This window comes from Hemiscyllium ocellatum, chromosome 4, assembly GCF_020745735.1.
Source record: "Hemiscyllium ocellatum isolate sHemOce1 chromosome 4, sHemOce1.pat.X.cur, whole genome shotgun sequence".
NCBI classification, from domain to species: Eukaryota; Metazoa; Chordata; class Chondrichthyes; order Orectolobiformes; family Hemiscylliidae; genus Hemiscyllium; species Hemiscyllium ocellatum.
Genome location: NC_083404.1, coordinates 13,252,740 through 13,266,328, shown reverse-complemented (window position 1 = coordinate 13,266,328; position 13,589 = coordinate 13,252,740). Strand labels below are relative to the sequence as shown.

The following is a 13,589-nucleotide window of genomic DNA, read 5'->3' as shown; positions in this document are numbered from 1 at the left end:
TTTCATGATTTTGTTGCATTTTTCCAGAATGAACATGAAGCTGATACACTTCTTCATAGGCAAGAGAAAGAGAAATAAAACCTACAATAAGCCGATAAATTAGTCCATTTATACCCAAATGCTTACATTTAATAACACAGTGCAGCAAGAACAAACGGCGAAAACAAAATTTTTCAAATGAACATCTCCGATGCAATTACCATATTAGAGCATATTAATGCAACCACCAAACACACCTTTCCCCCAGCCCCCACTAATCTTTCAGGATTCATTCTCTCCACGACATTCTAGTCCACTCTGTTACGTCGAAACATCTACTCCCTTTCCTGTATCATCTCTTTTTCGGCTCTTACCTTCATATCATGTGAGCCCCAATCTCTTTATCTGGATGAAGCAGTAATTGAATTGTAACTTTTCTTCTATTTAATACAGCTCACAATAAAGCCTCCTCAGGATTGAAAAGACTGAGTACAGACTGAGTGATCATTTTGCTGAGCCCTTCCTCTCAGGCTGCAATTAGAACCTCAAGCATCCCGTCACTTGCTACTTTAAACTTGCTGTCCCACCTCCACTTGGTCCTCAGCCTCTTACACTGCTCCACTAAACATTCAGTAGAAGCTTGAAGCACCACGGTTTTTTAAAAATTAGACACTTTACAATTGTCTGACACAGCATTACGTTCAGCAATTTCAGATTGCAACCACTGTGCTAACGTCTGTAACATCTTTCACTCCTGGCAGTTGATCATCAACCTCAGATGTTACCTCTAGTTCTCTCTCCACAGAAGCTGCAAAACCTACTGAGTATGTTTGACTATCTTCTGGTCTGATTTCAGACATTACATCTGCAGTATTTTGTCATGGTATTAGAGTAAGCTGCTCTTACACATTTGTTGGGTATTTATAACCTCGTTCAACTCAAGCTGTTCTGTTCTTGAGGGAATGGTTTGCGTTCGAGCTTTTGAATGAGTCTGAGTTCCTGTTCGCTCTCGCTCAACCTCATTGGTTTCCTCCTCTGGTTCGGAAGGAGGGTAATGGTGGTCTGTGCCATCTGCTTCAAGGTGAAACAAAAACAGGAGAGAGCAGGTAAACACTGACGGTTGTCTACAATCATATTACATCCTTTCCCAACACAGCAGCATTTAATGTCAGTCAGAGATAGCCACAGACAGGAAGATAATTTTATGTAAACCAGGATTTAATCAGACAGCACTTAGGGTACTGTAAGCACTTTAGGTTAAATAAACAGAAACTGGATAAGAAATGAAAATGTACGGACGTTAAGAAAACAGAACTTTGAAATCAAGTATTTCCAGGCAGTGACTGCACTAAAAACAGTGTTGGCAACATATGTGGGTTTAAGCAATGATGCGCAACTTAACACACAATCATAGAATCCCTACAGCATGGAAGCAGGCCATTCAGCCCATCAAGTCCACACCAATGTTCTAAAGATACCCAGGTCCCCCATCCTAACCCTGTGACCCTGCAGTCCCCATGGCTAACATACCTAACCTGCACATCTCCGGACACTGTGGGCAACATAACCCATTTCTCATAAGAAAGTGGAGTCTGTACTGCATTGTACACAATACCACATTTGGATTAACTGAAGGCAGTTTCACTAAACTGAATTCTACAGAACTGAAGTTCCACAAGATATCCCCTGACATAACGCAAGGAGGAATGGTGAGTTTTAATGGAGACTTGGTCAGTGTTCCCACCTCAAACATCACCATGGCAAACTGATCACACACATCACCACGGCAAACTGATCACACACGTCACCATGGTAAACCGATCACACACATCACCACGGCAAACTGATCACACACATCACCATGGCAAACCGATCACACACGTCACCATGGCAAACCGATCACACACATCACCACAGCAAACTGATCACACACATCACCATGGCAAACCGATCACACACGTCACCATGGTAAACTGATCACACACGTCACCATGGCAAACTGATCACACACATCACCATGGCAAACCGATCACACACGTCACCATGGTAAACCGATCACACACGTCACCATGGTAAACCGATCACACACATCACCACGGCAAACTGATCACACACGTCACCATGGCAAACTGATCACACACATCACCATGGCAAACTGATCTCACACATCACCACGGTAAACCGATCAACATCACCACGGCAAACTGATCACACACGTCACCATGGCAAACTGATCACACACATCACCATGGTAAACTGATCACACACGTCACCATGGTAAACCGATCACACACATCACCATGGTGAACCGATCACACACGTCACCATGGCATATATTTGCCTGGATAACCATCACCATATTTCAAAGCAACTAATTGCATGTGAATTGCAAATGAAATTTTCCCGAATGAGACAATACAGCGCACATGAATGTTCTTTTACACTTCAGTGAAGAATATGTATATAGAGTGGAATTGTGACACAGAGTTTGAGCATTCTGTGCCACAGCAAATAGGAATGGGATGTTTAATCAGGTCTCCAAATCAGGGGTTTATTTCACCCATGACCCATGGATGCTATTAACCTAGCAAAGGATTTTTCTTTTTCCGTTTAAAACAGGGAATGGTGAAGATCAAGTCGAAAGAGCATTAGCAAATGCTTGGAATCAGTTATTGGACCATGGATAGAATACAAGAAAGAAAAAAGAAAAGGAAAAAGGCTCAGGTCTGGTTGGAAACTACACAACCAAATTAATTTCCCAACCATTCAAAGCAGAATCATTGAATCCCTACAGTGACAAAGCAGGTCATTCAGCCCATCGAGTCCACACTGACCCTCTGAAGTGTATCATACTCAGAACTGCCCCAATCAATAGCTTTGGATTGGACAGGTTTCTCCAGCTGCTTTGCCTAATCACCCAACAATCTTATAGGACTATTATCCCATCATGTTCTATTTTTGCGGCCAAAGTTAAAAATCACACAACGCCAGGTTCTAGCCCAACAGGTTTATTTGGAAGCATTAGCTATCGGAGCACTGCTCCCTCATCAGATGGTTGCCTTCTGTGGCCTACTTCTGGTCTTTGAAGCAGCCTCCTGGCTGCTAACACACAGGTAGGTTGCTAATTTTGCCAAACAGCAAGGGATGCTGGGTACATTAGCCAAGTGAAACTCTGAAACCACAAAGCAGAGACATCAGACACAATGCAACACAGCCACCAGGTGCTAATGACATCAGCAGAATGTAAAAAGCCAACAGTTATCCAGGAAGGACACATCCGCAAGAACTTATCCACCAATCAAAGGAGGTCCCAGACAGAAAGGCACTGGGTTCTGCTGCACCAAAAAAATCTAACAGCGGCAACCCAACTGAAAATGTTTCAAAGTATTAAAGTGAGTCTCCCTGATTGGCTGGAACTATAGAAAGTTCCTGAAAACAAACCAAAAAGGTATAAAAACAGAGTTCACCTGCAGACCGATCTCTTTGGACTTTCTGGAGATTTTCTAAGATGATCAGCAAAGCAAAAGTCAAAGATCAGCTGACTGCACAGAGAAGGGTGGGGTGGGGGCTGGGAACAGAGAAAGCAGCTTCATAGTCAGAGAGAGAGAGACACAGAGAGAGAGAGACACACACACAGAGACAGAGAGACAGAGACAGAGAGACACAGAGAGCGACACAGAGAGACACAGAGAGAGACAGAGAGACACAGAGAGCGACAGAGAGAGAGAGACACACACACAGAGAGTGAGAGAGAGAGAGACTGTGTAAATCTACAAAAGACTCAGGAAACATTGCAAGTTTAAAGGCCCGAATTGGATTAGAGATAGTATCGTTTAGTATTCAAGGTTATTTTAACTTGTTTCCTACAAGTTAGAATTGTTTACATTGGTAACGGCTTGTGTTGGTCGTGATTTGACGACATCAGTATTGTGGGACTCCTGGGTAAATTCATTTATAACATTCTGATTGGTGTTGTGTGCAGCCCCTAGGCCACAGGGACTTGCATTGCCAGCTGCAGAACAAAGTGGATGCTGGGAAGATACTTCCATTGACAGGAGAGACTAGGACCCAAGGACATAGCTTTAGAGTAAAGGAAACAGCCATTAACATGGAGATAAAAAGAGATTTCTTTAGCCTGATAGTGGTGAATCTGTGGAATTCATTGCCACAGAAGGCTGTGGATGTCAGGTCATTGAGTATATTTAAAACAGATAAGTTCTTAATTGCCAAGGGGATCCAAGGTTCTGGGGAGAAAGCGGGAAAATAGATAGAGAGATAGATAAGCAAGAAGACACAGGCATTCAGAAATCCACAGAATGAAAAATGCACAAGTAATAGAAGTCGGAGTTCATTTTCTGCAGTGGTTAATCTCAAAAATTGCCAGCAAGATCTCACGTGTAAATACCGGAAGGCAGTGATTTTCAGATACCTACTGGCAGTCTGCAAGACCTCACTGCTAGCACATGACCACACAAAGATTTGCTAATTTCCTGAAAACAGGAAAAGCACAACTGCTAATTGTGACTTTACTGTGTAAATTAAAATGACCTGCATATTTCAAATCTCAATGTAATTCAGCCAAATTGGTGGTAAGGCAGGCATGACGTCTAATTCTCTCATTCACCCTAACAATAAGGCATCATCACAATATTTACAACAAGATCCTGACAATACTGTTGCTCCCGGCAGATGACCTGCCTAGCTTTTTTTCTGAGGAAGAGAGGTTGCTGTACTTCTGTAGCAGCATTGTGTGGTGTTGCTGCTGGCTGAAGCTTTTAAAATATATTTCCTGGTTTGCAAAGTACTAAGGAATCTTTAGATTCTAAATCTGCACCACGCTTCCTCAACAAACTTTGTGTCCAAAATTCCTCACACTCAGCTTTAAAAAAACGGGTGCATCACAAAGCAGTTTTATCCCAAGATAAAAAGCTCTGCATAAAATATAAACATCAGTCCAGCAAAATTTAAAGCTTTACATAAAAAAACAGAGTCCTTTTGTCATGTGCGCCTGCTTTTGACCAAAGCAAGCATGAGTAATTTCACTTCCCTATGTTGTCTTTATATAAACTGGAAGTTTTTTCAAATATTTATCCAATTTTCCAGTAGAAAGACACAAATGTCTATATGTCAACAATTTGTCGTAAAGCATTCCATCCTCAGACAATCAATTATCTCAAAATATTTATGTTATTCCTTGTGCACTTCTTCAAGGCCAAAGGACTCATTTCATTTCCTGCACATTCATTATATTTAATTCACATTCCATTCCCATGTCAAACAAATGCAAGTGTAAATAGAATAACTGGAAATGTATCGATGAAGGATCAGAGTTTACAAAGAGGCCTGTATTTAGAACATTCACATGGTCTGCTTTAGTAAAGGTAATTTATGCCATAGGTTCTGGACAATATTTCTATATTAATGTAGCAAAGAGAGCAAATACCTTTGTAACACAGATTATCTCTACAGCCTCCTCCATAGCTAGGAGGGCAGGCAGAACAGGGAGGCCCATGTTTGTAAGGAGCATGACCCCACCAGTTTCCCCTGAAAATATAAACAAAAATGTTCAATGCATCATAATTGACTACTAGAAGTACATTTATAAATATTGCTTTCTCGTATTTCTTTCATTAACTGAAATATTTTTCAATCTGATCGTGAAATGAAGGAGAGAGAACTGAAACTTATCAAACATTGAACACTGATCCGGTTAAAACATCAACAATGAGATCATCCATGATCCTCAAAGCTGCACCTCTTCAATTTAATGCTGGGAGGATCTGTTATGGGGTCGGGGGATGTGATGCAGGTTTGACAGGCCAGGGAATGAGTGAGGCCATGATGAGCCCAGAGAATCTCCTACCCTGATCCACCACTGCCTGTGAAGTTAAAGGTTAAAAGCTTCAACTTGCTGAGTTTCCCCCTTTAAGTAGGCCTTCTTCTGCCTTGGGACAGTACCAGTGGGGCAGGGGACTGTGTGTTGGGTTTGCACATGTACTTTCAGTGACCATCAATTGATCACTTATGAGCCTCAATAGGACCAAGGTTGGCTGGACCACCAACACCTGGGCAGCTCAGTGGCTAGCACTGCTGCTTCACAATGCCAGGGACCTGGGTTAGATTTTAGTCTTGGATGGCAGTCTGTGTGGAGTTTGCATGATCTCCCTCTGTCTGTATGGATTTCTACTGGGTGCTGTGGTTTCTCCCCACAGTCCAAAGATGTACAAGTTAGGTTGGTTGGCTGTGCTTAAAATTGTCCAGGTTCAGTAGATTAGACATGGGAAATGCAGGCTTATAGGGTGGAGGGGGCTGGATGGGATGCCTTTTAGAGGGTTGTTGCAGACTCAATGGGCCAAATGGCCTCTTCCCACACTGTTTGGACTTTATGATGAACTTACCCGCCCCTTTATAACCTCCAACAACAGTTCAGAGGTGGATAGATAGGTAGAGCAAGCCCATTGACTGATTGTGATGAGTCACCTCACTTACAAATATCACAGTGGGAGCAGGAAGGATAAACTCCAACCTCTGCAATGTGAGAGTTTGAGCTGCTGTGAGAACTCTTCACAAACTTCAGATGGAATTGTAAAAAACAGTCATCCAGAAAAAATCCCAGATTCAAATTCCAGATGTTTCCCATATATGTCAGCCTGAATTGTGTTAGTGTGAGTATGTACAATGATGTTGTATGTACATATGGACAATATATGTTGCATGCATGAACAATATATGTTGCATGCATGAACAATATATGTTGCATGTGCACTGTATGCCATGTGCAGTGATAATGAAAAATAATAGTTAACAAGGAGTAAATTCCAACGTAACTGAAGAGTTCAGATGATTCTTGGATGGAGAGACTGAAATGTTGGGAACAGTACATTTTTCTGAAACCTATGATTACATTCCAGCCAGGACATGATTCACTGACGTGAACTATTTCAAACGTAGATTATTTTTAATCCTTTGGAATAAATTTGTCTGGTTTTGCAATAAATCTTTTTGTCGGCCATGCATTCTCTTATCTACTATGCCTCATATTTTAATGCGTACTTATTTGGAAGGTGCTGGATTAGTGGTTATGACATCAATTATACAAAGGTTCAGCAAAATAAGAGTTGATCGTATATTTATCCAGTGGCTATCGAGGTTCCTGGCAATCAGAATTTAGCCGCTTGAAGACAGTCTAGATAACTTGAAAAGACATGTCTGGGGCTCATTTGGCTATATGGCTGGTTTGATGCCAACAAAGTGGGTTCAATTCCTGTACCAGCTGCAGTTACGGTGGAATTCCCACCTTTCTCAACCTCTCCTGCAAGCAACAAATACTGGAGATCGCAGCAGGTCGGGCAGTGTCCATACAGAAAGCAAGCTAACATTTTCAGTCTAGATGACTCTTCATCAGAGCTGAACTAAAGAGTAGAGGGGGCAGCGTTTATGCTATAGTTTGTGGGCGGGGTGGGGGAGGTGGAGGTGGCAGGAGTAACTGGTATAGGGTGCTGGTGGAGAAATAATGTCAATAGTTCAGGTAAAGTGATCAGAATACGAGAATGGCAGAACCACTGTGTATCTCCTGCCAGACATGAAAGAACAGACCGTCACACTGGGGTGGGAGACAGCTCATGATAACAGGATGCAACAAGCTAAAAGAAAGGGAAGAAATGGCAGTTAGTTCACAATATGAAGGTGTTGAACTCAATATGAAGCCCAGAAGATTGTAAAGTGCCTAGTCGAATGATTAGATGTTGATCCTCCAGTTTGCGCTGTGATTGACTGGAACACTGCAGCATGCTGAGAACAGACATGTGGGGCATGTGAGCAGGACGCTGTGTTAAAATGACCAGATACAGGAAAGTCAGGTCCCTGCTTGCCGACAGACCGGAGGTGTTCTGCAAAGTGGTCACGCAGTCTGTTTTTGCTTTCTCCATTGAGAGTAGGCCACATTGGGTGCAATGAATACAATACAAAAGAGTGTAGGAGATACAGGTGAAATGCTGCTTCACCTGCAAACACTGTCTGGGCCCTTGGATGGTGAGCAAGGAGGAGGGGAAGAGGCAGAGGCAAGTATTGGACCTTCTGTGGTTACAGGGAAGGTGCCGTGGGAGTGGGGGAGGTTGGTGTTGCCGGTGGTGGAATGGACTATGGTATCCCAGAGGGAACAATCCCTGTGAAAGGCACAAGAGGGGACCCTGCACCCATTACCCCCATACCTCCCCCCTCCCAAACTATAACATAAATGCTGCCCTCTCCAAACTTCACTTCAGCTCTGATGAAGAGTCATCTTGACTTGAAACGTTAGCTTGCGCTCTCTCCATGGATGCTGTCAGACCCGCTGTGATCTCCAGCATCTGCAGTAAATTTGTTTCACTGTCTCCTGAGGTGTGATGTAGCCACAGCTTAAACTCACCATCAGTCGTCTTTCTCTCCAAGAGAGCAGCTTCTGGGATACGGTGACTTTTACATTCCTTTCAAACTAATTCCCACAAGCATGTAAACAACAGGGAGTTTTACCTTCACCCAGCTTTTTCGGTTTTACTCACTTGGGAGAGTAGTTGCAAACCAAGTAAATGGCTTTTTCCCATATTTGACCCCAGATGTTCATGTTTATGCATAAGTTAATGGCACAGCCAACTTTGTTACTCGTTGCCCACACTACCTAAAAGACAGATAATAAAGCCAAAGTTGTCATCCATTTTCAACATTCACATCACATTAACAAAGGTACTGGCAGCAAGTGACAAGAATCATTTTAATGCAAGTATAATAATTGCATCACATAATTCCATGATATTGACAATTATCAAGTAAAAACAATAGTTAAAAAGTGTCCCCCAATACCAGTCAAAATTGTTACTTTACATTTTCTGGACATCATCTTCTTATTGTATGCCAATTATTATAATTAATTCCAAGTGGCTCGGTCCATAATGATTTCTGGATGACCTGCCAAATGGCTTTGAGTGTGGAAAATGTGACAGGAGGACTGAATATATCCTGTCATCAAATAATAAACCTTTTCACTCAGGAGGTGTTGGGGTTCTGGAATGCACTTTCTGGGAGGTTAATTGGAGCAGGAAACATCACAACCTTTAAAAAGGACTTGGATGAACACTTGAGGTGTCATAACATTCTAAGCCATGAGCCTAGTGCTGTAAAGTCGGACTTACGTAGGGAGTAGTGTATCCTTGACAGCATGGACTTGATGGGCCAAAAGGTCTCTTGTGTACTCTGTGGTTCTAGGTCCTGCTTCTTTGGTCTCACTGCTTTCTTGGAGGGTAATCATTCTGTCTGCTTGAAAGATTCTTAGGAAATCTTTGAAGGTTGTAAAGAAAACAGCTTTGCCCCTGGAAGATGTGTGATTCACACACTGGGCAACGTTGAGTTAAGAAAGTGTGGTTAGTTCTGTCATATTATTGCTCGGATTTCCATGAAATTGTGCACAAGGTGTGAACAAGAAAATGAACAGTAGAAAATTCATCACAAATTTGACAAAATATTGTTTTATCTTAGACAATATTTGCAACTATTCCTTTCTTTTATTGTGCATTCCAGGTAAAGTGCTGCCTGAGCTCCCACCATGAGAACCCTGAACTCAAAAAGCAATGTATCCAACTAATTCCACTGCAGCTCACAGCGAAGGGGCAGAGTGCCATCCATGTGGAACTGGTGACTGGCAACAGCAAGTCGACATGAGTGCGAATGTGACGCTCAGCTGCATGAGAGACCACCACTTGGATTATTTAACTGCCTAAAAACAAGGAGAGGTGCTTTTGATAGGACATTCGTTGGTGCAGAGTGAGTGGAAATATCATGTTGCTGGAAGAATTTTGCCGAGGCTTGGGATTTTCAAACTGGATCTTGTAAAAGCAGCACAGGAATTGTCAGTGGACTGTTTGTTGAACTGTTTGGAGGGCTCAACATCTCTTCGGAGCACTAGATTCTGCAGTCAGATCGATGGAGGTTTGTTGTTTCCTGGTACTAAGGCGATGGTCTTGCATGGCAATGAACGCGGCTGTAATGACCTCAAAAAGACACTGGGTGGCTTCCTGCCTGTGCTGCAATGAAGGCCGAGGCTGCAATAGGTACCTCTGCAAGGCCACCACTTCCATTCTGAATGGAGGTTCCAAGTTCCTCACCAAGTCCCGTGCCAACGTGAGATGGACTCCTCCATGTTTCTTGACCTTGACAACAGATTGGGAGTGCAGCCCGTGTGCCAGGACCGCAGGATGCATGGCCGTCAGTACCTTCTGCAACCTGCCCCACTGAAGGCTGTTATGGGCCAGGTCGGGCCCCTCAAAACATTTCAAGAAGGGAGCCCAGACCCCAACTTTGCTGGTTGTTTTAAACAGGTGTAAAGTGGATATTCCAGGGGAGAATCAGCTGGTCAAGCCACTTAGTTTTAAGCAAAACAAAAATTATTTCCAACATTACTGAATGAAAGACAAACAACAGAAAACAGAATGTTGAATAACTTAACCTCTCCGAAAACCCAACTGATCATCTCCACTTCATAATGGTGTTCCAAATACTTGGAAAAATCCCCATAAACACTCCCTTGCCACAAAAGGTGAAATCAAACCCAGGGTCTTACAGGAGACATGTCAGTGAGACAGTACCAGCCAGGACTTGCTTCTTTGACTCCAGCAGCTTTTTTTCCACATTACTGCTAAAAACCAAACTGACCCAGAGGAAAATTTGAGCTGGGGTGAACTGGCCACTCCCCTTTCAGTGAACAAGTGCTTTTTTAAAACACTTGAAAGCCTCTGCTGAGGCAATATCTGTTAGCTGTTATCAAATTGGCCCTAAATCCCTTCAACCCTAGACTTTTCGGAGTCTGTTCGTTTACGACCTCTCTGAGGAAAAAACGCCAAGGATTGCATAACCTTGTTAAAGGAGCAGCTTTGTCACAGTCTTCGCTGGAGTCTTCCGCAGTAGATCCCCATCTGCAACTCTGGCTTACAGTGACGTGGTCTCACCTTTCCCAAGCAGATTGTGGCAACTGGGTGGGTGGGTAGCTGAGAGGGTAAACGTTGAGAGGACAGGCCATGGTGTGGGGCGTGGAAAACAAGCTACATGTAGGTGGAACATACCACGTTTCTAAATCCTTCGCAATATCAGATGTAACAGCCTCATTATGAGAGCACCCAGTGATTTGGTACGTCCTGTCCACGAGGGACTGACTGGCTTTAGTCTGCTCGCTGGGATTGTGGAATTGAGCAGTGTGAGCTGTCAGTGCAGTGGAGATGGATGAGAATGCATACACTGACCTTCCCCCTCCACATGAGCATAATAAACACTTTTCAATGTTGCTGCCAGGAATTCTGGGAATTGACTGCCATGGTCAACCTCTCCCAGCCACTTCTCAGGTTTTGCCTTGAGGGCCTCACATTGGGCTGCATTTTACCAGAAATCGGCTAAGTGTCAATTCTGGTGAGTGCCACGGGAGGGTTTCTCTCCATGGTATTTCAAATCAATAAGTGGATCCATGGGACAAAAATCTCACAATTCAGTCCAGTACATGGTAACGTACTGTTTCCTCAGACAGTCTGCAATCATGAGGCCTAGCAATATTTCTCGCACTATTTTCCCAAACTCACCTCATGATCGAAAAACTACAACAAAAAAAAAGTGAAGAAAAGAAAACAGAAAGAGAAGCAGATGGAGTGGATCAGAGCCCAGACAGTGTCTAATCCACCACTGCCAGAGATGAACGGTTAGAGACCATGTGAGATCATGTGATGTGCGCCACATTGGGTGAAGTGTGATGGGGGCGGTCAGAGCATGGCTGGTTGAACAAGGGTAAACTGTGGTGATGTGCTGGACACCCCCATCATTGTGGTCTTGTGGAGTTTCCTTCTCCGCTGAATTGTGTCATGGTCCACCTCCATTCACAACAAGAGGAGACAGGACAGAAGAACTTAGATTTGACCCATTGATTGCGGGATTGCTTCGCTCACTCGATCACTGCTGCTTCTGCCGCTTGGCACACAGGTAGTCCTGTCTTGTAGTCTCACTGGGTTGACAGCTCACTTTTACATACTTGCCCTGGCATGCCCTTCTTTGAATGGGGGTTGACTCCTGGTTTCATGGTTACGGTGAAGAGGGAGATGTGCCGCACCAGGAGGCCACCAGTTTGACGGAATACCATTCTGCTGTAGCTCAATGGCCCAGACTGCCTCACAGATGCCTAGTCCTCAGTTGCCAGATCCATTTGAAATCTATCCCTTTCAGCACTGTTCGTGCCAGACCACATGTTTGAGGGCATGCTCTGCTCCCACGGAATATTGCAGCATATTTCACCCCACATAGCTGCCAGCATGGACCTCCAGTTAATAATTGGGAGCCTTAAACCTGACATGCAAAATTGGCTGCCTTTCTCTCTGGTGTAGGCAGTTAATCAGAGTCTCTGTCCACTCCATGGAAAGCTGATCTATGCAATATTGTCAGGGAGCAACCCTAATGCAGCTCTCTGCTATTTTCATAACACTGCCCCCTGACATCACCACTAAAAGCACCACCAAGGTGACAAGAAGCCTTATTGGACCTTTTTGGGAATAATCTAGCTATCACATTTCCTATATTGTAACAGCAACTGTACACCTAATGTATTGGGATCAGTGTCAAGCACTTTAGGAAATTGCGGATAGACTTCAAAATAACAGTTGCTCTTTTCTTTTCGTCACATTTCAGGACAGCATTTTTTTCTCCTGTTACAATTAGGTGTTCCCATTTCCTACACTGACCATTGTAGCAAGATTATCTCATACGTGTTAAATTTTGTGGAACCAAATTGATTCCAGCCAAACTAATTTGATATTTGATGCAATGGTAACTATCTCTCTCTCTCGATTTCAGAAAAACAAAAGAACCAATCATTGACCTCAGAGCTGAGGTGGACAGAGTCGAGAGCGTCAAATTCCTCAGAGTGATGATAACCAACCATCTGCCCTGGATCTCCAATGTAGATGTGATGCTCAAGACGGCACAATAATGCCTCTTCTTCCTCAGGCAACTTAGGACATTCGGCATATCCATAAGGACTCTCACTAACTTCTACAGATACACCGCAGATTCTGTCCGGGTGCTTGATATCCTGGTATGGCAATTCAGGACTGTAAGGAACTGCAGAAAGCTGTGTGCGCAACACAGACCATCACGGAAGCTAACCGTCCATCCATGGATTCCATTTTCACTTCTCACTGCCAAGGAAAGGCTGCCAAAACCAAAGAGCCCTCTGACCCCGGTAATACTCCTTCCCAACATACAGAAGTTTGGACACATGCAGGTTCAAGAACAGCTTCTTCTCTGCTGTTATTAGACTGCTGGGTGGACTTCTCTAACTTCAAATAACACTGGTCTTGCTTTGTGCATGTCCTTTGTGTAGCCCTCACTCTGTCTAAGAACCCTACAACCTGTAAGTCCTTGTTTACTATAATCTGCCTGTACTGCTCACAAAATAAAGCTTTTCACTGTACTTAGGTACATGTGACTAGAATGAATCAAATCAAATCATTTGTCTATATTTCACTGTAGAAAAAAAACTTCAATTCTATGGATTTTGAACTAAACCTAGAAGTGGTTGAAGCAGCATATTAAAATAACCACGCTTT

The 13,589-nt window shown here is 43.3% G+C and overlaps 1 protein-coding gene across 2 annotated transcripts in view; it reads right to left on the bottom strand.

Annotated features, from left to right (window-relative positions):
* The window catches only part of LOC132815295 (cysteine-rich secretory protein LCCL domain-containing 1-like), a 54,488-nt gene that overhangs the window by 21,718 nt on the left and 19,181 nt on the right, over positions 1-13,589 (bottom strand). The window contains exons 5-7 of one of the 2 annotated variants that reach the window (XM_060824134.1): positions 8,520-8,635; positions 5,423-5,523; positions 886-1,053 (exon numbers count right to left, since the gene is read on the bottom strand). In XM_060824134.1, coding sequence (XP_060680117.1) covers positions 886-1,053; positions 5,423-5,523; positions 8,520-8,635 — 385 coding nt within the window. The remainder of the gene's footprint in view (positions 1-885; positions 1,054-5,422; positions 5,524-8,519; positions 8,636-13,589) is intronic. The other variant, XM_060824135.1, reaches the window with a different exon arrangement.